The following is a 26056-nucleotide window of genomic DNA, read 5'->3' on the forward strand; positions in this document are numbered from 1 at the left end:
TCGCAACTGAACTCATGACACCACTAAAAACAGGCTGTGAAAGACCTCAGACCTCACAATGCGGGCTGCTGTTTTTTAGGACGTGTCGAGAAATACACAATCCTCTGCAGATCCAGAAAATTTTGTCAGCCTTTGCGCATCAATCCCCGCTAAAGCTAAACACGCAGCACATCTTACGTAAGCGTCTACAGATATCAGCCATGCGTGCGCTGACTTTGTGTCCATTTTCATATTTCTCTAAGTTTTAAATAATCGAGCGAACTGTCTTTTCACTTGTTTTTTTTCCTGTGTGTGTGTGTGTTTAAACCATGTGTGTGTATATCTTTGCGTATGCGGTTGCAAATAGGAGAGTTTGTGTAAACGGTCAGTCCGCGCAGCTAATTGCTCTCTCTGTGGCCTCCCCTGGTGGGAAGTGTCACTGAGGTCACCTCAAAACTAACGCCCTGAATATGAATTTGATCCCCGTCTCAACTTTTTCACATCTCTGCTTTATCGATTATTGAGATTCACGGCAAACTTTCACCTTGGGGGTTCAGTAAAATAGCCAAGGTAGGGCACCGGCGCGCACGCAGACACAAAAATAAAAGTGTTTGTGCGCCATTAAATATTTAGCAATTACAGCTGCAGCCTCAATTTTCCTAGGGCTTCAATTTAAACAGTTTCGACGCCACAAAACCATAAATTAATCATGGCTTTATTAAATGTGGATTTTCTTCTTCTGTTTCTGTTATGGTATTGGTTTTAGCGTCCTTCCCGTTCAGCCGGGCCCCGGCTGCTGCGATCGCAGCACGGTGTGTGGCCTTAAAAGGGACCCACAGAAATACCCTAAACATTTCTCTCCTTCCTGTTTTCACACGTTCAGATACACATCCGCGCGCACAAAGTCAAGGTCCGTCCTGTAAATATTCAGCGCGCACATACTCGGGAGCACACGCGTCCTCTTCATATTCAGCGCACACACACCTTCTCAATATTCACTAGCCTTGGCCACCGATGGCTGACAGTTTATGTTATATTCAATGAATACTGAATTTAGTGAAAAGGTTTTAAGAGCTATGAAGAAACATTGACTCACAAAACAGCGCACACAACAAAAAAAAAAAAAAAAAAAAAAGAGGGGAAGGAGGCAAATCCTAAATATAAAATTCAAACTGGAGAGGGTTCTGCAAAGCAAACCTGACCAAGAAACCTGACTAGTGGGTTATTATGCATCTGCTCAATGCGCTAAACTACTAAGTGTAGGACAATGGGGTTTTATTGCATGTAGTCGGAGGAGGCGGCTGAAAAGGGAGCGTGATTGAAGGGCTGCAGTCAGGGGTATGCGCTCAAGTGGCCTGCTCAAGGTAAAGAGTGCCATCTATTGACAAAATCGGGGAGCACTTCTTTTGTCTGCCAACAAAAGGGCTGCTTCCCCGCCGTCCGCCGAGTGGAAGCGGTGCAAATGTGCTCATCCTTTTCCTTCTCTCCGCCTCTGAAAGGCATTCGGCGCCTCTTCTGCGGCGCGAGCTCTTCCTCCGTTTCTCTTTGAAGGTGACGTTTTCCCACTCATGGTTTAACTTGACAAGAATCAATAATCAACTCGGTTGCATGCACGCCTTGTAGATGGCTCGGTTAACCTCACCACGCTGGAGGAGGTGAAGTCATGTTGCATGTTTAGATTCTTTAAATACAACCAAACAAGCCCCATCTCAAGAGCCATCTCAGGCAGCTGCATTAACACCGTATTAAAGTAGATGTCTCTATTCTGTCATTTGATTTGAATTAGGCCCGACTCTCTAATGAATCTTGACCGTGAGTGTCTGAAGTGAACTGTTGCTCTTTATCTCACACTTTTCTCCCTCTGTCTCCCTCTCTCTCTCTCTCTCCCCCCTCTCCTGCTCAGTGGAGGAGTTGGCAGCTCGTGCAGAGGAGGCGAGGCGGATGGAGGGGTGCCTGAGTGAAGGAAAGCTAGCAGAGGAGAAAATAAGGTAAGAAGGGGAGAGAAGGAAAAGAAGGGGGGAAAGAAGCTTCCTCTCTTATCCCATTTCCCATCGTCCCCTGTGTAAGCTCGGTAATCAAAAACATTTAGACTTTTTTTTATTTTTTTTTTACGTGCGGCGTACAGTAGGCTTCTTGACTGAACATGTGTTGGACAGAACAGCCCTAAGCTCTAAGTGCTTATATTGTTTAAGAGAGTCTACAAAGCAACTTTTTTTTTTATTATTTCTAAAATAATAAACTGACAGACACCGGTTTGTATCTGCTCCTTAATTCCATCTGACAGAAATATCCAAATATGTATTAGCGGGAGACGGTGAGTAAGCAGATGTTAGGTCACGGAGTTCAGAGTTCAGAGGTGAGACCCCTGGTTGACCCCTTGTGTGTCACCAGAGCTGCGGTGATGACATCAGCAAGCATGCATCACCCAGCAGAGTGTGTGTGTGTGTGTGCGCGCGCATGTGTGTTAGTGCGCGTGTGCGTGCGCCCGCTTGTGCACGCATAGCTGTGGTTGCGGCTTTGGCTTCGACATGACCTCACTGCAGCGGTCTCAGGGAGTTTCTCGGTTAAGTCGAGCCATGGAACATTTTCATCGTCAACCGACAATTTAAAACTCAGTATGGAGACTTTATAGGTTACATTCTGAATTATTACATTTTATGACATTTAAACCAATTTTAGGTACTGGGGATGGTAAAACAATCGCTGTGTCTGCATATTACATCCATTTGCAGAATCATGCTGTTTACTGTTAACCCAGTATTATCTAATAACAGCAAAGACATGAAAGGTTTTTAAGCAACAACACCATGCTAATGGCTTCCATCTGTGCTGTGGGAAATCCCCTCCTTTCTCCACAGGATGCCTCCTCTCTTTCTTTCCTTTCTCTCTCCCACTCTGTTCATCCTATCATATGTTCTCTCCACGGACCAATCTATCAAGCGTTTTCTTTTCCCCTTTTTGTTTTGGCTTTCCGGCTTCTGCCCCAGCTTTTACTACCACCGAGTTGCTCTATTAGCATCGGTTTTTAAAGTTGCTGCTGAAAAATCTGGTCAATGAATCTGCGCGCAGACAGCTATAATTTATTTAGATTACTTATATTAGGATTTACACATTACTTTTTTATGTTCTTCTAATCATTCCGCAGTAAAAATTAATTAAAGTTGCCAGGCCCTTGCCGGTTCTGCCTTCATAATCACCAAGATTGACTTTTTCATTTAATTTTATGATGAATACCTTTTTTATGCAATTCATTTTTATTAAAAGGAAAAATGTACAGTATGATCTACTGGCGGCCTAGAGGTGTCAGCCGTCTCTTGCTCTCGTATTTCTGTCAACTCGCTGCTGTTCGCTATCTAATCTGTAATCTAATCTATCAATTGATCAATGGAAAAATAAATAAATCTGATCTTTTTAGTGGATTTCATTTTAAGTTAAGGCTGAAAAACAACCAAATCAGATCAGATCAGATTCTTAAATGTCACATTTTGGTGCTTTTCTTCTTTTTCTATTATGATAACTTGAACTATCTTTGTGTTTTGGATTGTTCGCGACGACAAGCCATCTAATCTGAAGAAAACTCTTTGGGTTCTTGGAAACTGTAAAGACCATTATTGATAATTAACCTAGAAAATAATTGTCAGATTAACCGATAATGACAACTAGGCGTTGAAGAGGCTCCTAGAATCTGGTGATTTATACACTGTCGCCCATAAAGTTGGAATAAAATACGATTGTAAAGATGTGACTTATTCTTGTTAGATAAAGTGTATGTCTTCTCAAAACTTTACTGATCAATCTCTTCCAACCGTATAACTGATGTGTGTAAATAAAACTGAAAAAGAGGAATGTGTCTGAAAATTATTCCAAATGGGCATCAGTGAGTTTCTTTATTTTTTTACAGTTAACAGACTGATTGATTAACTCAAGTCTGAAGTATAAAGCAATTTTAATACAGTTTTGATAGGTAAATACTGAATTCTGGACCTTGTTTATGATTTTTTTATTATTAATTTTTGGGTGAATCAGTTTAATGCAAATGCCAATAAAAACTAATAGACAGATGCTGACTTAGCGGTCCTCCCATGCATTTTTTATTTATTTTTTTAACTGTAAAATCCATAATGTACTAACTTCAGATCACAGTCCCGAAACTTTTCCCCGTAAAAGGCCCCAAATACTTTTACTATTCATAAACTTGTAATGTCTCATTTTTATATTGGCTTTAAGAGGTAAGGGGTCAAGAGAGGGAGTGGTTTGTGTCAGTCCATGTGTGAGTGTGTGCGGAGAGAGGGCTGGTGGGGGTGCCGAGGCTCAAGAGCGGCCGAAGCGAGGCTGTGGAGGGAGGTTTGTGGAAATGGTAATCATTTGTCGTATTGATTCCGCTGTAGCCAGGGCAGCCGGCGCACACAAACCCGCGCGCACGCTCGGCCGTAGACACTAACCGGCTCGCGTGCGCGCAGACGCAGGGTTGCGTGGCAGGAATAGACCCCTCCATATTGATCCCCTTCACATTCCCTTAGCTCGGCTGCCACACACAACACCCACACCGCACCATGCTTTCATGGGCCTGCGTTAAACACTAACACACAACTGGATTTTCAGGGAACTTAATTGTTGAGTTGTCCTTGTTTTTAGCGATACTAATGGAAATAATGAGTGAAAAAACACATTTTACTTTTAAATATGCAACATATGAATTTGAGAGACTGCTAAAAAAAAAAGTTTATCATATCTAGTGACTGTTATTTATCTAGTTTTTTATTACTGAGCCTTATTTTAGAATGATAATAAGTTCTGTTGTTTTGTTTGCGAGTGCAGGTCAATGGCTGTGAGGATGGAGAAGGAGGTGACAGAGCTCAGGAAGAGCCTTCAGCAGGCTGTCGATCAGAAAGTCAAGGCAGAGAGAGAGAAGCAGGATGCACAGGAGCAGGTAAATAAATATACACCACACCTGAGTGACATACCGTAGCGTCGGCAAATAATTTGAAGCCTCTCCTCTCTCCCTTCCTCTCCTACCCTCCAAGGTCTTCCCTTACCTTTCCTTCCCTGCACTTTTTTTTTTTTTTTTTTGATGATTAGTGGCATATATCCGGCGCTAGAGCCCGGATTATCTTGTCCAAGAGAGGGAGGGCTGTGCGCGGGACCTAAACCTAGCAAGGTGATTTGGAGCGTTAATTCCTGGGTGTAATATTCTCTGATATTCCCTAATGTTCTGGCTTGGAGCGAGCGGGGGGAATCTCAGGGGAGAGCGGTTGTCAGAGCTGAGCCGTCCGCCGTACAAAGGCAGAATGGATAATTAAGGGTAAAGCCAGTACGGGGAAGTGATGTTCATTTAGATTTGACAAACTTTGAATTCAGTCTTGAGCTTCCTTGCACCGTGGTGCTCTCTGAGATCTCGGTTTTGCATTTTGTTCAGTTCCTTCTGTCTCTCTTTCTCACTCATGTGTTCCTCTGTCTTCTCCTCTCCTTATTTCTTTCTCTTTCACCCACTTTCCTCCACCTTACTCCTTTTATTCTCACTCTGTCCTTGTGAATAATGCAACCCACATAGCACGGCTCTCCTTTTTTCTGTTTAGTGCACCCGAGTTTGACAATTGTGATTGCCCAGGGCCACACCAACTAAGGCCTGTTGATTGGTCAGTCAGTAGCTAAGCCAGAGCTCACGACGGATTCTTCATCTATTTCACGACTGTTGAAAAATCCTTTCATCTCTGCCTTCGCTGTGCGAATGAACGGCCCCCTTTTTTCTTTGCTGTCTGTGATCAAAAATGTGTGCATGGCATGTCAGAGTTTGTCAGAGGTCTGTCAAATCGGAGTCTGGCAAGTAGACATGACAATAGCTGGTGTGTAAATTATCAAGAATAAAGCAGAGGTCTGTTTCTTTGATACTCGATGCAACAGTGGCTGAAATAGGAATTCTTGAAAAAATAGAAAATGGCCAAAAAACAAAATGATTTCACTCAGACCCAACTGTCCACTTTAATTAGACATTACCGTATATAACATTTTCACTGTTCACAAGCACTTCCCCAGTCTGATATTTTAGGCAAAAGAAACTCTTATCTGTGTTAAAAAACAAAATAATACCATCCTCATATCTGTTATGGGCGTTACGCCTGGTGACCTGTCTAAGGTGTACCCTGCCTCTCACCCAGTGACAGCTGGGATAGGGTCCAGCCCCCCCACAATCCTCCAGAAGACAAGAGGTTACAGAAAATGAATGATTGAATGAGCAAAATTAGGCTTTCTGAAAACATTAACTGGCCCACCACAGCAGCAGCGCAGCCTCTATGCACGAGCATCTCAACAGAGAGCATCCGCCGGCTTTCCAACCTTCCTCCTAAGTCTACACTGCATAAATATTAACTTTCATAATGTGTAGTATCGTTAGGTAAAAGTTGAAGTTTGAAATGGTTCCTCCATTCATTGATTTCATGTTAAAATATGCCATTATGAGAAAACATTTTCAATAAAGGGTTGAAATATTGATGGTAGCAGTTATGGTTATTATTTAATGTGAGAATTAATCAGCTACTCAGAACAATAATTGATCGATCAGCTGAAAAATAAAGTCGACTGACTGAAAAAATAATTGTCCCAATCCATACAAAAACATGTTCCGGTTTCATGGAGGTTACGTAAAATAAATATTCCCATTTCCTGTGCACAGATCCAGCTTTCTCCCTCTGTAGCATTCGTTATATGCTAAGCTGAGCTGCTGGCTGTAGTCTTATTTTTAACAGATACATTCGAAAGTATATCTATCTCATTGTCCAGCTGTCACCAAGAAAGTGAATGAGCGTAAAGTATTTCTTTAAGCAAATGCTGATACAACAGCAGCAACAGCTGAGTGCATATGATCACTGTGATACTAAAGACACTAATTTAGAAACTTAGCAACTTAGCAAACTATATCTCCGGGTACTCCAGCTTCCTCCCACCATCCATAGGTTAATTGGCGTTTCTAAATTGGTTGTAGGTGTGCATGTGAGTGTGAATGGTTGTCTGTCTCTCTGGGTTAGCCCTGCGATAGACTGGCAACCTGTCCAGGGTGTACCCCGCCTCTCGCCTGATGACAGCTGGGATAGGCTCCAGCCCCCCCGCGACCCTCCAGAGGACTAGCGGTTACAGAAAATGAATGAATGAATGTCCTCTCTGTATTTTGTTTAGCTATAGCTATAAAGGCCCAGTGCATAGCATAGACGTAGTGTTTAAACCACATCAAATCAGACTGTTTTAAGAGATTTCATCAATCAATCTTACACTAATAAACAGTTTTGGAGTGAGTTTTTGTCTCTGTGTATACACCAGCTGGTTCCTGTACTCTCCCTCCTTACATTTCCCCTTTGCATTCTTGCTGTCCTCCATCATTTCAACAACAGATGAGCTTTTCAATGAATTTGACTCCAAACAGTGTTTAAACGCCAGTGTGATGGCCGTTGTGACTATGACTCCTTCATTAGGCCCCAATCTCTGTTATTGACCAACAGAAGATGAATTATCCACTGGTGAAAAAAATCAAAGGGTTTGAAATGGTAAATGGTACACTACAGTGGCCTATAGAGGAAATCTATATTACAAATTGCCTCGGTGCACAGAAGCTGAACCTCGGATAGCTCTCTGTTTCCCTGTGTGTACGTCTTTGTATGCACGGTGAGTACTAAAGGGTGTGTGTGTGTGTGTGAGAGAGAGAGAGCTGCTCCATGCTGTCTTGTTTGTGTTTTGTTTTCGAGTCCCTTTTCTGGTATGAGGAAAAGTATTTGCATGTTATCTGGCAGTTAGTTTTGTGCTTGCATGCGTACTAGCCGTCTCACACACACATAAACACACACATACATGCACACTTCACTCGGCCCTGTCCCTCTGCATGAGTCCAGTTCAAATACAAGTCATGGTAAACATGAGCTGTGTTTTTATGACTGATCATATCACCCCTCTCTTTTTTCCCACCCTCCCTCTGCTGCGCACACACACACATGCACTCACACAACATCACAGTCATTAGAGTGTTTACCTCAACTTCTTTTAGCACGAAGCAAAAGATTTCAAACAGTTTTAATGAGAATTTGCAGAGAAGTTTTCAGCGAAGTTTACAAGCGTATTTTCAGGCCTATAAACTTTTTTTTAATTGCCCAAAAATCTTTTACAACTATTGATGTCATTCTATAGAAATACAATTAGACAGTCGATTTTAATCACTCTGAGTCAGTAGGGGGGGAGGCCTAGTGATTAGAGAGAGACAAGCCTGGGCCCTGGTTAATATCCTTTGATAAAGACATGGAATCAAAAAAAAAAAAAAAAAGCCACGGTACAGTAGTTGGACATGGAGGAGGCCAAAACAGAATTATGTTTACTAATGCTTCCTTGGGGGTTGGTTTGCCTAACATTGTTTGTTAGGTAATAATTTTTGGGTAAGTAATGATGTTATCAGGCATAACATTATGACCACCTTCCTAATATTGTCTTCCTTGTTCCTCCAAAACAGTTGCGACTCATCAGAGAATGGACATGGGCCTTCTGAGGGTGACAGTGGGGCCCTATGGGTCCTATGGGTTGAGGGGAGGGGCCTCTGTGGATCATCCCACAGATACTTGATCAGTTTGGAATCTAATGAACCTTGTGCTGTTTTTGCATGTTTTTTCCTAAACCGTTTTTGTGTGTGTGTCTGTGTCAGGCTGCATCCTGCTGGGGATGGCTGCTGCCATCAAGGAGTGTCATTGCTATGGGGTGGGGGTGCCTGGTCTGGTCTAGGTGGGTGGTACATGTCTAAGTAACATCCACATGAATGCCAGGTCCAAAAGTTTCCCAGCAGAACACTGAATTTCATTGAAGACGGTCAATGTTATTTACTTCTCATGTCAGTGGTTTTAATGTTGTGGCTGATCGGTGTATATGTATATAAGAGATAAAAACAACAACAACACTCTTTCTTTTTTATCATTTTATCTTTCAAGAAAAAGTAATACCATGTGTTGAGTGGACCTTTTTGTATTGTATTGTCTGGCGTTTGTTGTCATGTTCTGATTGGTAGGTTTGCAGATATGAATAGCAGTAGTCACTCTGTGACAGCAAATGCGTCACAATGCAGCTTACGTCTCAAAAAGACCAAAATAGCTCTGTTGGAAGGGGCTTTTAGTGTCTTAAGTGAGGTTTTGTTTGTAATGTGGTTGTGTGTGTCCACCTTGCAAACACGAGTGTGTAATATTTTTAATCTTGGTCGCTGGAACAGTATTTGCTGTTCATTGATGCCACTCATTATACCTGATGGAAGCCTCGGGCCTGGCCTAATTAGCTTAGAATGACCTGCACTAGATCCCAACACACACACACACAGGTATGACGACGGTGAAATGAGGACAGACAAATGAAGCTCATTTGTTTAGTTGATGAATAAAGAGAAGTGGTCCAATTGTCTGACTGTTAAACCATGGAATGGACTTTGTGTTTGCTCGGTGTGCGTGCGCATGTGTGTCCCATCACCATCCCGCACAGCTCATTAAACTACAGTGCCGTAATTCATTTCAGAGATGGAGCGGACAGTCGAGCAGACGTGATAACCACGTTTTTCTCTCACGTTGTCTCCATAACTTATTCGTTGTCCTTCTCAGCTGTCACACGGTGTTTTTCTTTGTCAAAGAAAACTCTTTGGGGTCCTGTGCATTGAAGCAGACGCAGGAACTCATTAACTATGAATCGTTCCTGTGTGTGAAGGTTCATGGAAGCAATACATGGCAACACAAGTTTAATTTCACACAGAAACGAGGAGGATGAGAGGAAGTATGAATTGCAAGGTTGTCTCTGTGTCTTCTCTGTCACCTTTAGTTTTGTTTTAAGTATTGAATTACTAAAATGTTCTGTACTTTGTTGGTTTTTCCATGGCGGATTCATATCAGTCTTTGGTCACTGGAAAAAAAAAAAGAGTGGTATTTATTTTTTTTACTGAATGAATAAGTGTCTTAATTACATTAGCAGTAATCAGGGATGCTGTTATTGTAATTATCCAAGGTTGGCATCTACTGCAGTTTTACTACATTGCTCCAATGATTTCAAAATAGTTGTGTAATATCACTTTATTCAATGTCATTATCAAGCTCGGAACCAAAGAATTAAGAGTAGTTTTACTTAATCTAATATGATTAATAGTAAGTAATGAAACTATGAAAGTAGGTCTCTTTTTCAATTCAACACTTTGGCACTGCTCTGTATATTTATTTATTCATTCTTTTATTTTGTAGGATTTTTCACATCTCATTTATATGTTTGTGTCCTAGGGGAAATGCAAGGTTTCACCGTGATGCTCACAGAAATAATTAATTATATATAAATCCATTGTACTTCTACTTACGGCTTTTTTTCCCCAAAACTGAGGTGGTAAAAAAAACCCTATATACTTAAAGCAATGCTCACGCAGCATGTCACAGTTATTTCAAACACTGTTTTTCCAAACTCTTGCTGATTCAGCTCATCACTACACAATACATCTACTGTACAATTCAAAACCTAAAAACAGTTCCATTGTGTTGCTGCTGTCTGCTAAGCATTGTTGCCAGCTGGCTACCTGCTCAACTAAACATCACCCAGTGCGCCGTATGGGAATTCCCAGAATCCAGGGCACATTTATATCTTTATTGTTGGAGATTTCCGAAAAGGTCAAGAGGTGTTTATTGTCATTCCAACGCTATACAGCAGATGCAGCACAGAGTAAAATGTTTCTCCATTACGGTGGTGCTACATAAGACTACGCTCAGCCAGAACAGAACAAGACAGCTCTATATTAAGTGCTAACAAAGGCGCCGTGCTGCATATAAACTGAACTTGGTGCACTACGCCAACCTCAAGAATTATAAAACTGAGTTATTTTAAAGATTGGCTATTGTTTCATGTCATACTAGTACTAATTTAAACCCATTAGACACAACATTAAAACCACTGTGACAATTCAATGTTCTGCTGGAAACGTTTGGACCTGGCATTTATATGGAGATTATTTAGACATGTAGCACCCACCTAGACCAGACCAGGCACCCCCATCCCATAGCAATGACACTCATTGATGGCAGCAGCCATCCCTAGCAGGATGCAGTCTGACTCAGGCACACACACATAAATGCTTTCGGAACAACTCAAAAAAACATGAAGAACAGCACAAGGTACTGACCTTCACTAGATCCCAAACTGATCAAGTATCTGTGAGATGAGCCCCTCCCCTCAACCCACAGGACCCAAAGGCCCCCACTAACAACACTGTGTTGCCAGACACCACAGGACACCCTCAGAAGGAACATGTCCATTCTCTCATGAGTCACAACTGTTTAGGAGGCACAAGGAGAGACCTACACAATATTAGGCAGGTGGTCATAATGTTGTCAGTGTATATTACAGCAACAGCGCAAGACTTTTACATATAAATTAATGTCCGTTACATTTAAGCCCTTGTCAAACATGTTCACACAATGCTCATTAACTTATCAGAGCCAGGTTAATCTCTCTGTGTGACGTGCCGTGTTACAGAGTTTTAAACATGGTGTCTGTGGCAACACTGCTGCACGCTGGCACACTGGTGGCAATGTGTGTTACCTCAAATGTCAATGACTGGTTTGCAAGAAGTGACGCAGGTGCTGTGAATTCACCGTCTCTGGTGGTCAGAAATAAATTAAAGAGAATCTAAGAATGGTCCAACAGACATTTCTGGTGTTCCAAATGAAAACAAGTAGGTATACGTTGCACACATCAACGGTGTTGATAGTGTTTGTGTTTTTACTCTTGCTGCCAGAAGGAGAAGGCAATAGTTCTGCTCTGTAGCTTTGACGGAATTTGGTATAATACATTTTTTTTTGTAGACCTTTAATCCTTGTTTGGATTTATTTGGTACAGTTTCCTGTATAGATTAAAATAATACCTACAACCAGCCCTTCATGATGTGAGGAAAATCTGCGCTGTCCAATAACGGCTTTCAATATCACAACCATGATATGACTAGCAATAAATAAGGAAATATTGAAGTGTGCCCACATTTTATCTCGCTCTTTTTTCGTCAGTGATTCTGCTAGGTGCCCTCACAGTCTCCTCCTAACTGCCAGTTAATCTGAGGGTAGATGAGTAGATGATTGCTGGCTGGCTTCATGTGATTGGCCAAATGGTCCCGTGTTTCCAGGGCTATACCTCACAGGTCAAACGTCCACATTCTGAGTGTCAAAGCACGGCGAGTGTAAATAGAATTACGTTCTTTTTTTTTTGTGTGTGTGTGGGCGGTGTGTTTATTGTGCCTGTTCATATCGCCTTTTTAATGAAAACGCAATTTATTGGTACCTACCACTTTAGATCGGGTTACTTCATCTAGCCGAGAAGTGGTTGAGAAAGTTCTGCCAAGGCTTGTAATGTAGCTGTGCTCATGCAGGCTAGATGCAAGATAGGGGATTTCACTAATGGCAGCCGCTGATAAACAACCCAGCAGCATGCGTAGGAGAGTGTGTGATGAAAGGAATCGGGGAAAGGAGTCAGGCCATGCAGCGGCAGACGAAGGTAATTAAAGAAGCCATCATCAGCATCATTAATATGCTAGATCTGCTGTGGCCCACTGACTAGTCTAATGGAGAACATGTCATCATCGTCACCATTAGGGAGAGTGGGACACACATAAACACATGCACACACTGTCTTAATGTTGGGTCACGCCATGATTACCACCATTAAGTCTAGAGTGAGAAGACCTGCTTAGAAAGCCTCATTCTCTTTTGCCTTCATACATGCACACATACATCGCGTGCGCACACACACACACACGCTTGTCGATCTTTAATTCAGACCATGTGAGTGATAAGTATGCATATTTAAGTGATGTCAGGCCTGTTGGGTCTTTTAATTAGACAGAATGAATGAATGTTTTATAAAAACGTGTTTAACAATAAATGTGTTCATTAATTTGATGAGAGGATGTGCTCTGATGAGCTGAGTGGAACAGAGTAATGGCTCTCATTCAGCTCGCTGGGTCTGATGGCGGTGGAAGCAACAGCTCGACTATCTGTTTCTGATTTTATACCCATTTTCTTGTTCCCCTCGTTACCGAGAAAAGTCAGCTTTGAATTATGTTTATCCCTCGACCTTGGACAGTTTGGTCTGTTTTAGTGAAAATGCACTTTTGTCCTGTACCGCTAATGTGCAATGTGATACCGGTCCACGGCTCTGTGGAGAATAGAAAAGATGGAAAATCCATTAACTGCTGAAGTCCCCACAATCATTTTCTTTTTTTCTTTTCTTTTTCTGCAGGTACTCGTTGTGTTTTTTTTTCCCCTTCATGAAAGTTCATTCAGATGTATAAGTTCAGAAAAAAAGAAGTCCAGAAAGTTCATCTTGTATCTATTGGCAATAAAGAGTGTGGGCTTGGTCAGCTCAGTCTTATTTTGATAGAATAAATCACAATGATAACTACTGGTTCAGCAGCTGTAACGACTCCAAATCCTTCACCAGCACCGCAGTAGTCAACTCATAGTCTGTGGCATACAGCTGAAAGGACAAGTGGTATCACCAAACTTGGTTATAAATGCATTTTGTTGCCCCTTTTAGCCCCCATCATCTGCTAAAATATTTGTGCAACAAAACCAATCTAAATGTTAAGCAGGTATGCTACTTTACTCCTCCCCCCCTTTTGCAATCGCACCTCCTTGTCCTTTTCCCTTTTTTCTCTAAATGTCCCTCGTTCTCTCTCTGTCTCGCTCACACTCTCCCCCTCTTTCTCACACACCCTTTCACTGCCTCCCTTGACACTGGTGGAAACAGAGTGATGATGTGTAATTTAGTCCTAATCACAACATCAGACTTGTGCTGCGATTTGCATCCCTCCACCAGCCGAGCCAGTCAGACAGTCAGGAGGGAGATGTTAATGTGAGACCACAGGTAATTACTGTCATTACAGCACGCTGCAGATTCTGCCAGTGGGTGAATGTGTGTGTGTGTGTGTGTGTGTGTGTGTAGGCTTGTGGAGGTGTTGCCTTTTTTTTGAGCTTTTGAATGCTATGTTTTGATATTTCTGTGTATATAATTAATATTATTGATTTAATACGGGGCTTGGCCATTAAGTTATCACATAAACTTTCATCGCACATGAATAAGTGTCAAGGCAAAACAGAAATAAAATCACAAACAGCAGGGGATTTTGCAATATTTATTCCATTGTTGATAAATGTAATTATAATTGATACCCCGACTCAGTTTATTCTTCAAAATTGAATGATTCGCTGGAAGTAATTGCATTTTTTTCCCAGAGTTTTTCCTCCATTGCTTATTTTTTAAAACGCATCTCTTCCTTGATCCAAATATAAATGTTAAAGTGTAATTCTTCATCATGTAACAACATTTGAATTATTGATTAGGTGTCATCTAGACAACTAACTTTCACATCAAAGGGAGCCCCTTCGCTTGTGTTGGAAGATCAGTCTCTCGTTGGAGTGCAACATTATTTTTTTTTACATTATATAGTTCTGTACAATAAGAGCTGCAAAGAATAAAGGGCTCTAAGACAGAATTTAAAAACACGTAATGTTGGGGCCAGCCTCAGACTACGGCGTTTTGGGCCTGTTTATCCATAAATTCACTTCTCCCGTCTATTTGCTGAGAAATCCACGATGGATCCTGGCTCGGCCCAGATCATCTGGCCATATGAGTGTTAACAGATCCGCTTGTAAACCTCCCTAGCCACTTGTAGCATCATTGAGGTTGTCCTGATTAATATCAAACATATTTGTTATTTCACTTCAAAATCCCGATGACCACATCTGTTGCTTTCACAGCAACCAATGAGAGAAACTGTTGCAGAGCAGCTGACGATGCTTTCAAGTGCAGTAAATGTTCTCTTAGCTGATGTCAGCTAGAATACTGCTCTTGACTGATATTAAAACTAGAGTACTGTCATGAATGGTGTTGACTCATTTTTTAAACTCAGGATCCATCACACACTTAAGGAGAATCTTTACAGATTTTTTGTTTCTCTCTAATCTCAAACTTCCACACTCGATTTGAAAATACTAACGTAAGAGAGACTACTTAGGTTATCGTTCCAGAGCAGGGAGCATTCAGACCTCACGTGATCTCTCAGAAAATAAAGCAGAAGGTTAAATGAGTCAACGCTATTAATTAAAAACGGGAAATGTAGCCTTCACCTTTGTTTCCGTCCTCTCAGTGAAAGTATTACACTGAGAGGAAGTTCTTCATCTTTTTGTTAGTCTTCTTTTGGTCTAATCGGTGGTTTACAAACCAGCGAGCAAGTACATTAGTGCCACCTACCTGACTGGATGGCAAGTTGTTTCCGAAATACCACAGAGGTACTGCAGGGTGGTCGCAATTTTTTTTTTCCATAAATTTAAATGTCTATAAATTCACATATACATAAGTAATGGGTCACCGCTCCATCTCTCCATTAGTTTGACGGTCATTGGCCTGAAAAACATTGAAGACCCCGTTGTACAGTGTGGGAGTTTGAGATTCATTCATTCATTCATCTTCTGTAACCGCTTATTCCTGTTAAGGGTCGCGGGGGTCTGCTGGAGCCTATCCCAGCTGTCATCGGGCGAGAGGCAGGGTAGTTTGAGATTAGAGAGGGAAAAAAATCTGTAAAGATTCTCCTTAAGTGTGCGATGAATCCCGATTTCCAAATTGAGTATAATTTTCAAACTAATATAGTTCCAGATTTTCAATGGCTGCCATCTCTCTAACTCAACCTTGATGTGAGGATGACCAGACACCAAGTGTGTGGCTGTAGGAGGTCCCGGAGATGAGTTGAGGCATGCACCTTTGTTATTTGGGACCAAACAATAAAACTGGCGTAGTTAGCAGTACTTTTTATTTGGCGACGATTCTGTGCAAAAGACTGCAAAAGAAAGCCGGTGTGTTGTCTTGTCTGTGGTTCTATGTATTCCTCCTGTAGTATAACAAAATTTTGAAATAGTCAACTTTTGAACTGGTTGCTCAGTCTGTAGCCCAGGGCTGATGTGGTTCAGACTTTAAAGTCTGACTTCAGTTAGATAAAGTTATAAATAACTTAAACAGTTTTGACCTCAGGCAACTAAAAGCATGTTGTGTGCACTTTAACACCGACTGAATTCGCAAGCAACAGTCCTGTAGCCCATTTGCTTGTGAGCGATACACACTGTTCAAGCACCAGCAAAAGGAAAATAAGACGCTGAGTTATTAGACTTCATGAACACTACAGACAATTCTTCTGTTTTATTTTCAATCTTGATAATTTCCCCGTTAGTTTTTGCTCTCATGCTGAAATCCTGTGTGCCTTTTAGATACGCATCGCGAGTCAAATATTTTGGCATATGCATGATATTCAAAATACACACACTGAGATACACACACATGAGATACACACACATACATGATTAATCTCGTAACAGCAGTTGATATTTTGGCATTTTAGGTTCATCATTTGACATTTTTCTATACTTAAATCACGGCCCACATATTGGAAACTTTTTCTATGTTTGCCCAAGTCTTTGTGGGGAAGATGGTATGGTATATCAAGGTGTTTCTATGGCGATAAGGGTAATATGTCAGGGTCCCCAGAGTTTAGGCCTGGAAAGGTCCTGACTGATAAGCAGAATGAAAAAGTCAGCAGTTTGGCCAGTGCCATCCGGTGCCTGTTTTCACCCCACACCCATCGCTTTTTCCTTTCACCAATCTCCAGGCTGCTCCTGCCTGCTCTCCCCCATCCTCCATCCTCCATCTCTCCTCCTTCCTGCTTAATACCTCACCTTGCTATTATATACCTGCGTCTGCAAATGCCATCTCTTTCATCCCCCATTATTCTCCATTTACCTAATTTTTCTCCTGTGTTGCCATTATGCTCTATTTTTGACATTTATTTTCCGCCTTTCATTGCTTCCCCTCTATTAGAGCATCACTTATACCCATTTTACCTTTCTTTAATCACACCTTTGGCCCCTTCCACCTCGCATTGATACCGAATAGGATGTGTGTGTGCGACTGACATGAGAGAGAGAGACTTAAAACCCATTTAAATGTGTAAAACCAGTGTATAATGCTAATATTTTTCTTTCACTGAAGACTATTTTCAGACACAAACCTCTCTTTAGACTAAAGTACATGAAAATAGGTCGGTTGCTCCAGTATCCCAGTCAAGAAACGGAGAAACCTTTTGTATCTTGGGCGTCTGAAATACAACTTAATGATGCATAATGCTACCTTATGTGTTGCAGGTGAACACGCTCCGAACCGAGCTGGAGGGAACGCGATCTGACAATGCAAACCTTCGCCGTGAGAGCCAGCTGGTCATGACTAAAGTCAACGTTTGGATCTCTGAACAAAAGTATGAACACGCTCCTAACACGTCTCCTTACATGAAATCAGAAATTAGGCAATTAAGATAAGCAAGTAGGATTCGGTTAGGTTATGAGTTGACCCTCGATGGAGTCAACAACCAGAAAATAAGTCTAAGAAACACATAGTTTACGAAATATTCCACATAAACTTTGGGGCTTTAAATTGATTTAACATGTGAGTGGACAAATCCACCGATCAGCCACAACATTAAAACTATTGACAGGAGAAGTAAGACTAGACCAGACCATAGCAAAAAAAAATCCCTGCCATCCAAATTCATTAGATCCAAAACTGATCAAGTATCCGTGGGATAATCCTCAGAGGCCCCTCCCCTCAACCCATAGGATCCAAAGGCCCCCACACTGTGTTGCCAGACACCACAGGACACCCTCAGAAGGCCCATGTCCATTCTCTGATGAGTCACAACTGTTTTGGAGGAACAAGGAAGACCTACACAATATTAGGAAAGTGGTCATAATGTTACGCCTGATCTGTGCATGGTATCAGTATTGCAACAATCCGACACAATGACAAATACTGTCCAGAATACTCTACGGATTAAGCTCAAAGGTACTGGATGTTCAGAAAAAAAATAAGCTGCGGCTACATCACAAACTATCCAGCGTGATCTGGGGGGGAGGGGAGCGTTCGCTGTGCGCTAGCAGGTGGTATTTGAGACTTGACTAACGCTGGTGGTAACTAAGTTCACATCGACCGTAGATGCATATAACGTCTTGTCCAGATAACCATCTGGCAGGGCTTTGAAGCTGAACTCGCCTTTCAAAAAATACCCTTTTCTTTATTAATTTCTGCTCAAGGAGGCGTGTTTCTGCTCGCCATGATCCATAACATTTCTGCTGCATCTTCTCCTGATTTCAGAGGGGCAAATGGCAGAACATGTGTGCGTTCATGGGGCATCAAAACCATAAGTGGCATTAACCTTGACAGCAACAATAAATATATAAAAGAAACAATCGTATACTGTCTGTTTTCTTTAAATGTGTTTTAGAGCACAACAAAAACCTTACTCTCCATAAATATCTCTCCTTAGACGACTGACATTTCTCTTCCTCTTTCAGAGCTTCTAATGAGAGCCTTAGCGCTCATTTGAAGGCCCAAAACAAGGTGCTGCTCATTGTCACTGAAGAGAAAGAGTAAGTATATCTGGCTGAGTGAGATTTCTAGTAATTGTGTGTTTCCCAACCCTGAGCAGAAGCAATTTTTGATTAAGAAAGATGACTAAATATGACGTGTACATGTGCTGGGGTGATTCAGGTGGACCCTTTGACAAACTCGCACCTGACTGTCTTTCTGTATGTCTGCATTAGTGTGACTCACACACACACACACACTCACCCACAGACATGGGCGTGACATATTCCTCTTACCACAGATCAAAGCCGTCTAGCCATCTCCTGTTATCCCACCCCCCTACAGTGCCATACATCCCTCACTCCCGTCCTAACAGCACCCCAACCCTCTGTGCTTCTTCCTCGATCTCCCTTTTCTGCGCGTTTCCTTTTTATATTCGGTAAAAAATACAGAAAGAAATAGCCGCAAGCGATAACTGGACGTGCAACAAGAATTTCATTATAACAGACAATGATGTGTGTGTGTGTGTGTTTGCGCGTCGAGAGATTATGCCTGAACTGCTAGTTTAAGGCCCGGGAAGAGAGGAATGAGGAATGCAGGCAGCACTGCTGTTGTGTGGCGGAACATTTTGTCTGCCATGTTAACAAGAGTCTCTTGATGATAATAGGTGTCTGGCGTTCTCTGTGTCTGCCTCTCTATGTATATTTCTCTGTTTAACGCCGTCTCTGCATCTTCCTCCCTTTGTCAGACATCTTCTGGAGGCTAATGACACACTGAAGGCGGAGGTAGAGCGACTGAAAGAGGCGGCGGATGAGAAGGAGAGAGACACGGAACGCTACAAGGTGAACAAGTGCAGAGTGGAAAAGCAATGAACTACAAATGGGGAGAGACAAAAGAGAGTCGATCACAAACAGGTTTGTTTTTCATTTCATAATTGTTTGCAGGCCCAGATTCGAGACAGGGGCATCCGGCAAGACGGGAAAACGTGAGTCATGTGCCTGTGTGTGTGTGTTTCTGTGTGTCTCTGTGTGTGTCTTTGAGCGCGTGTGACCATACATTTAAACACATACATTTGTGTGCATTCACCAGCTGATCAAAGTTTAGCATTCACGTCCGACAAAAGCGTTGCCCACCATGATTCGCTCTTTCACACACAATCTAGCCCGAACAAAGCTGATGATGATAATAACAGCAGGAGTGCCAAGTTGTGAATGAAACACCCCGTGGGCCTGGCCACCTGTGCATGCTTGTGTGTGCGTGCTATGTCTCTTCTTCAGTCTGAATACGTTATTCACGCTGGGCCTTTAACATTGATTACACTCCAATCAAGTGCCCATCCTCTCCTGCTTGCCACCCCCATGGCTGTCAAATAGCATTCATCAATAGAGTGGAGATATATTTATTATGTTCATTAAGGCAATGAAAATGAATGTGGCACAGATGGGATTGGGTGTGGGCTGGAAGTGAGAAAGGAGGGTGTGCTCGTGCGGGTGAGGGCGTTCGAGGGGGCACCTGCCTGCAGCAGCGCTCCCCGTACACCCGGTGTGACCCACCCCCCGCAAGGTCTCCCTCATTAACAGCCTCACCCCGTTTTGCAGACGCACGTTCCCGCCGCACCCCTCCCCTAACAAACCACCAGCCTCTGTTTCCAAAACGGATCAGATTTGTTTTGACTGGGGTAGGTTTTTCCAATGCTATTCAAAGCTGTCAGTCATTTTAATGATATCATTAAGGGGCCGCGACAGAAAGATGAATCGCTTTTCTTTGTCTTTCCCTCATAATTGCGAATGAGCAAGAGAGGGGGGGGACAGAGCGAGAGAGGCAGTTCATATAGATGTATGCATAAGAGAGGTTTTGATTGAGCGAATATAATAACATGGAACGAGATAAAAACAGTGAATGAAAGCCTCTTCTATAGTGTCTCCTCATCCATTCTCTCTTCTTTCTTTTTTGCTCCCCTCTTTCTTTATTATGAGGATTCCTAATTTATTTCATTTCATTATTACAACCAGGCCCCCTCACACACGCTCACACACACCTACCAAAAACGCCATATATATGAAAATTATACATCTATAAGGCAACAGATCTGTCATGATATCTGCACGGCAGCCTTATAGATTCAGTGTATAATCTCATTACTGGTGGCAAAGGGGATATCTTAACAGTGTCACTATCACTGACAGCAACCAACACGGCGTGAAGGTTTTGTCATTAGATATGCCTTTATTAAAGAAATTCACCATGATTATCTGACCTGCTGTTCCAAGGCGTTTTCCGAGCGAAAGGCTTCGCGTTGCAAATAACATTTTGTACAAATAAAGGGAACAGAAAGGTGAGGACAAGATGAAGGGAGCAGATAGAAATGACATTAGACTGATTTAAAAAAAAAAATGTGGCTCAAAATCAAAACGTCTGGATTTTGCATCTTCTCGTAGGGCCTCGTGTAACACTGTTGCTGCAGTTTATATATAGCTAATACATTTGAGCAAACTATGTCACCGCATTTGCTTAAAGATGAGAGTATCTCCACATGTCAGCCTCCCCCCAAGCTGAGAATCTGCGCCATAACAAATAGGACGAGCGAGGCCCGGTTTAGTTTAGTTAGAGCCTTTTTTTTTTTTTTTTTTTTTTTTTTTTAATAAAGTGAGCTCCGGCTGTTTCATCAGAAAACGTGTCTTCATAAGAGTAAAAATTTTTTACTGTAACTGTGTGTTCTAGATCACATCTTTCCAAATCCGTTTAGCCGCCGCTCCGGTAATCCTCCGCAGCAGTTGGAGTTGCGCAGTGGTGACAGAGTGGCAGATGTTCAAATATTATTTTTTTTTTCTAGTTCATGTCAGCTTAGAAGCCGAGGTACACCTTGGAAACGGTAGTAAGAGGGAGAATCTCATGGTGGCAATGTGGCTTTGGAGGTGGAACGGGTAGATCCCAGAGCACCGAACGCTACGTATCTTGCACGGCGACACCATATACTGTAAGTGCAGTCCATAAGCCACAAGACTGGTAATACAAAAACAACACATTTTAGCTAATAGGAAAAAATGTGTTGCTATCCTAATTACACAATTAAAGCATTTTGCACGTCTGGGCGTCAATTAACAACTCCCTTTAAGAACCTCACAGATCATGGTCCTGTCGCCCCATGTGTCTGGCACCTTTTTCCAAGGTGCCATACTGTATGTAGCATAGTGTCTTTGGATGCAAGTTGTCCCTCCTGCCCCTCCCTGTCTGTCTTTCCTCCAGAAATGTTAAGTGAAAGCTGGAGTTTGTCAGTTTGCACCATGCCAGAAAGCAGTATATACTGTATGCAATATTCAGCTCTGAAATCAATCACAGAACAATATCTTACCGGCGTTTATGCCCCAGCATCAAAATAATTGAATAATTTCACCTCACGTTTATTAAATGATATCAGGAAATATGAAAATCGGCGTTCGCATTGAAATGCAGCGAGCAGTGAAAGCGTAGATTGATGCTGTTTGCTCCTGGCAGCACTGACTCGGTGGCTGTCTGACACAGGCAGTCTGGGGGGAAGTGCTCATAAAGCATCAGGATTCATCAGTCGCACCACTAACGATGTGCTTCCAATTAAGAGCGCCCAGTGATCACAGCAGTGGATTTGTACAAACACGCAGACTGAAGTGACGGCAAGAAAAAAAAAAAAAAAAGAGAGGCGATAAGAGGGAGACTGTGTGAGAAGAGAGTCTTGCATAAAATTTACGGCAGAATGAGAGCAGTAAATAAGAAAGATGAGTGAGATTGGAGCAAGAGAGAAACCATGCAGTTTATTGGCTGGTTTAGAGAGCATGGCCGCTTGGCTTTGACACTAATGACTGTAATTATACACACACTGATTGGGTTAGGCCGCTAATTACACACAACCGTGTTTGCGTGTAAACACAGAAACACATGTTTACACAGGCGTCAAGCCAAGCATTCAGCGCATCGCTGAGTTCTCACATCGGGCGCATAAATCTCACGCAGTTGTGTCTGCAGCGGTGATGATTCATGATCTGCTGAAGACCACATTACCATCAAGAAGGCGTTTAAATCATTTGAGGAATCTGTGTAGATGTGGCGCTTTGGCTTTTATGGAGCTGGCTTGTGTTTCAAGTTTATGCCTCCTGTTTTTCCTCCACTGTAGCAACGGAAACTCATGGAACTCATCTTTTAAATGGCATTTACAATTTCAAAGATCAAAGGAAATTTCAGCGTTTCTCTTATTAGTGTTCTTTGTATCATCATTATGGTGTGAAATTAAAAGATCTGCAAAGGTCAGCTGCAATTATGTTCAGTTTCTAAATGTCATTTTCAGGAAATGAGTTTTCTTTAAAAAAAAAAAAAAGAAAATGCTTACATTGGCTGAGCTAAATGAGTTAGTTGGCTAATAGGGCAGTGATTCAAATTATGTTCTGTCAGATGGAGTATACATGGAATTTTTTCATATGTTTTCAAACTAATCAAAAACATTCAAGTTATCTTAATATAGTAATATTTGTGTAACAACTTTGTCGTCTGTCATTAAATTTTACGACTAAAAGTGATTGATTAGTGACTAATTCGACAAAGTAATCACTTCCTTGAAAGCTTTAAGCTCCTTTACGCATTTTCCACTTATAAAGCGATTTCCTCGTTGCCTATCACTTGTGTACGCAGTTGACAATTTAGTCACCAGTGGATGTTCCAGGGCCTGGTTGCCAAGGTAACCCCTTCATATATTTCCCACCTCAGTGAAACAAGCAGAATATAAAAATATCAACAGTTTTTAGATCGTGGCTGTACATTATGAATCGGCGAGACCTGGCTCTCCCTTGTGGTCACCACACCAATTGATCTTCATTTGAAAGATCTGGTCTCAAGCCTCAAGATTCGTCCATGTGTGAGGGAGATCCAACTTTGACCGTACCATCAGGCCTGAGATGATGTGTTGCAGCATTTTGGATCCTAAACCAGTGGCAGCATTAGTTTCATGGCTAAGCCTTATTCATTCAGTCACCCTCTGTAACCGCTCGTTCCTTTGAAGGGTCGCGGGGTCTGCTGGAGCCTATCCCAGCTGTCATTGGGCGAGAGGCGGGGTACACCCTGGACAGGTCGCCAGTCTATCGCAGGGCTAACACAGAGAGACAGACAACCATTCACACCCACACTCACACCTATGGCCGATTTAGAATCACCAATTAACCTAATAAGCATGTCTTTGGGAAACAGGGAAAACCCACGCAGACACAGGGAGAACATGCAAACTCCACACAGAAGGGCCCAGTCAGCCCATGGACTCGAAACCTATGACCTTCTCGCTGTGAGGCATCAGTGCTAACCACCTCGCCACTGTGCCGCCCGGCTAAGCCTTGTTTCAGATATATATCTCTCTAAATTAATGGATTTTTTTGAATCGAGTCAAGACCTTGTACACCAAACTGAATCGATTTGGGAATCCGTAGCAACACTCTGCCCTTCCGTCAGTACCTTTGCGGCATCTGGGTTTACCTGATACCCCAAGCCTTTGTGTCAGCACGGTGAATTTGCCGGTTTCCTTGCGATCAAAGTTTGGTGAACGCATCAACTGCATCTCCTCAAAGTGGAGCCTAGATCAACTTGCTACCCACCCACTAGCCGTTGCCAAAGGTTTTTCCCGCCTGTAATTACCACAACTTGCTAAATTTCCATTAAAATTCCACGCCGCTTGTGGCCACATCCCTGATAGACGTCACTGCGTACATGAGCAACAATTTTACCACAGCGCTTCCCAAGTTGTTGTTTTTCTTCAGTTTTTATTTAAAGTCCATATTAAAAAATCAAAAGAGAAACCAGTCGGTAGGTTTTTTGGGATAGTACATTGTTTGTCTTTATGTTTATTTTGGTGTTTTATTTCATTATTTTAGGTTTAGAATAGATGCAACTGCAACTTCACGAGAGCTGATGTGTTCACTAATGAATTTCATAAACTTTTCCGGCAAAAATGTCAGTTTGCATATTAGCGCTCCTCTCTCAAGTGTCCCCTCGGATCTTAGATGTTTTAAATTGTGACTAATAAGGCCAAAAGTTTATGTGTGTGTGTGAGTGTGTGTCTCAGCCTCCCCCCCTCCCCACATCCACAGGAACAATGATGCCATTTATTAGCGTTTCGATGAGCGCATGCATCTTCTCAACTGAAGCAAAACGGCCCTGTCTTCCCATCCGCTGCTCCTGATAGAAAATCCCAGCTTGCTCTTTTACAAGAAAATTAACATTGGGGAGGTACGGTGGTACTTTAATGGGCTAAGAAGTCTTCAATAAAGTATTTAGAAGGTTTTTTCCCCAATGCTAACTGGACAGGTTCACTGGGGCATGAAAGAAAGAGCGTAAAGCGGGGGCAGCAAGCTCTTCAGCCCGCACAGAGCACCATTATCCACCATCGTTAATTTAATAGACATTCCTTAGTCGGCCCTGGGTCTGAAGATAGGAGACCCTAACATTTGTTTGTCATTTTCCAAAACGGTTTTAATAAACAGTTAAAATCTTAAATGGCTTCTTGTACTCTTAATGTTCCCCGGCTGCGCTCGCGTTTGTTTTGTTTTTGTTTATTTTTTTTTATTTTTTTCTGTTTTATATGTCCTTTCTTATATAATTTAATGATTTCTGGAACCCATTTGCTCACTCATCTTTGAGTTTAGTAATAAGTTATAATGAAGATGGTTATAATGAAGGCGATGTACGGCAACTTCTTTATGCCCCAGATTTTTTGAGGACATTTGATTGAGAGGGTTTTTGTCAGCCGAATGCATATCATGTGCGACAAAAATAACTTCATCTTCTGTAACCGCTTGTCCTGTGATGGGTCGCGGTGGGGTGGGGTGGGGTGGGGTGGGGGCGGCTAAAATACCTTAATAAACTAAAATAAAGTTCTACCTTGAACACTGAGACTACTTCAAGGAGGCTAATTTCTCTTGCACGTGTGTTTGCTTGCGTTTTAGCACGGAAGAGAAGGGCTGCGTTGCTCTGAATCTCAGCAAAATCGAGGACATGCGGACCAGACTGCAAAGCAACCTGGAGGCCATCGGAATGCTAAATCAACAAGTAAGTATGTGCACACACAACGCAGACACGCACACAGACACACACCGGGTCCTGACAATCCTTTTACCCGACAGATACAAACATACACCCACACAACGGCCCACCTGCTGTTGAGCTCACACAGAAGAGGAAGCTTTCATGCGTCCAACTTCAAAAACACACGCGCACTTTACACAGAGGCGCACGCAGACATCCATTTCCTCTTCCTACGATAAAAGTGAAAAAGTCGGCAGCGGGGTGGGGGTGCGGCGCGTGGTGGTGGTGGTGGTGTGGAGAAGTAGGGGAGGTGGAGGGAGAAGGGGGGGGCGCAATTCGTATCGGGAAAAGGCAGTGACTTTTCTTTCCACTGGTAAATGATTTCCCTTTCATGAAACTGAGAGAGAGATGTATATCAATACAGCCGCGCTGATCTCTCCATGACAGCGTAGGGAAATGGCCTGCTGTGATAAAACAATGTGGGGGAAAAAACACAGAGGAATATTCTCGGGAAATGCTGACATTTTTACTGTGTTGAACTTCACAAGAGTCAACAAATCACCAAAGGAGAGACGAATCAAAAGTACTCCTCAGCCCCCTCAGTTCTCCA

The 26056-nt window shown here is 42.3% G+C and overlaps 1 protein-coding gene across 1 annotated transcript; it reads left to right on the forward strand.

Annotated features, from left to right (window-relative positions):
- Positions 1–1611: 1611 nt before the first annotated feature.
- Positions 1612–25677, forward strand: LOC311503895 (uncharacterized protein). The gene is made up of 7 exons (XM_084566805.1): positions 1612–1967; positions 4798–4909; positions 17196–17305; positions 18399–18473; positions 19160–19253; positions 19356–19396; positions 25368–25677. Exons 1-7 carry the CDS (start codon positions 1921–1923, stop codon positions 25582–25584), a joined length of 696 nt encoding a protein of 231 aa, XP_084422931.1. The 5' UTR covers positions 1612–1920; the 3' UTR covers positions 25585–25677.
- Positions 25678–26056: the final 379 nt, after the last annotated feature.

Source organism: Chelon labrosus, assembly GCF_963514085.1.
Source record: "Chelon labrosus genome assembly, chromosome: 18".
In the NCBI taxonomy this organism is placed as follows: Eukaryota; Metazoa; Chordata; class Actinopteri; order Mugiliformes; family Mugilidae; genus Chelon; species Chelon labrosus.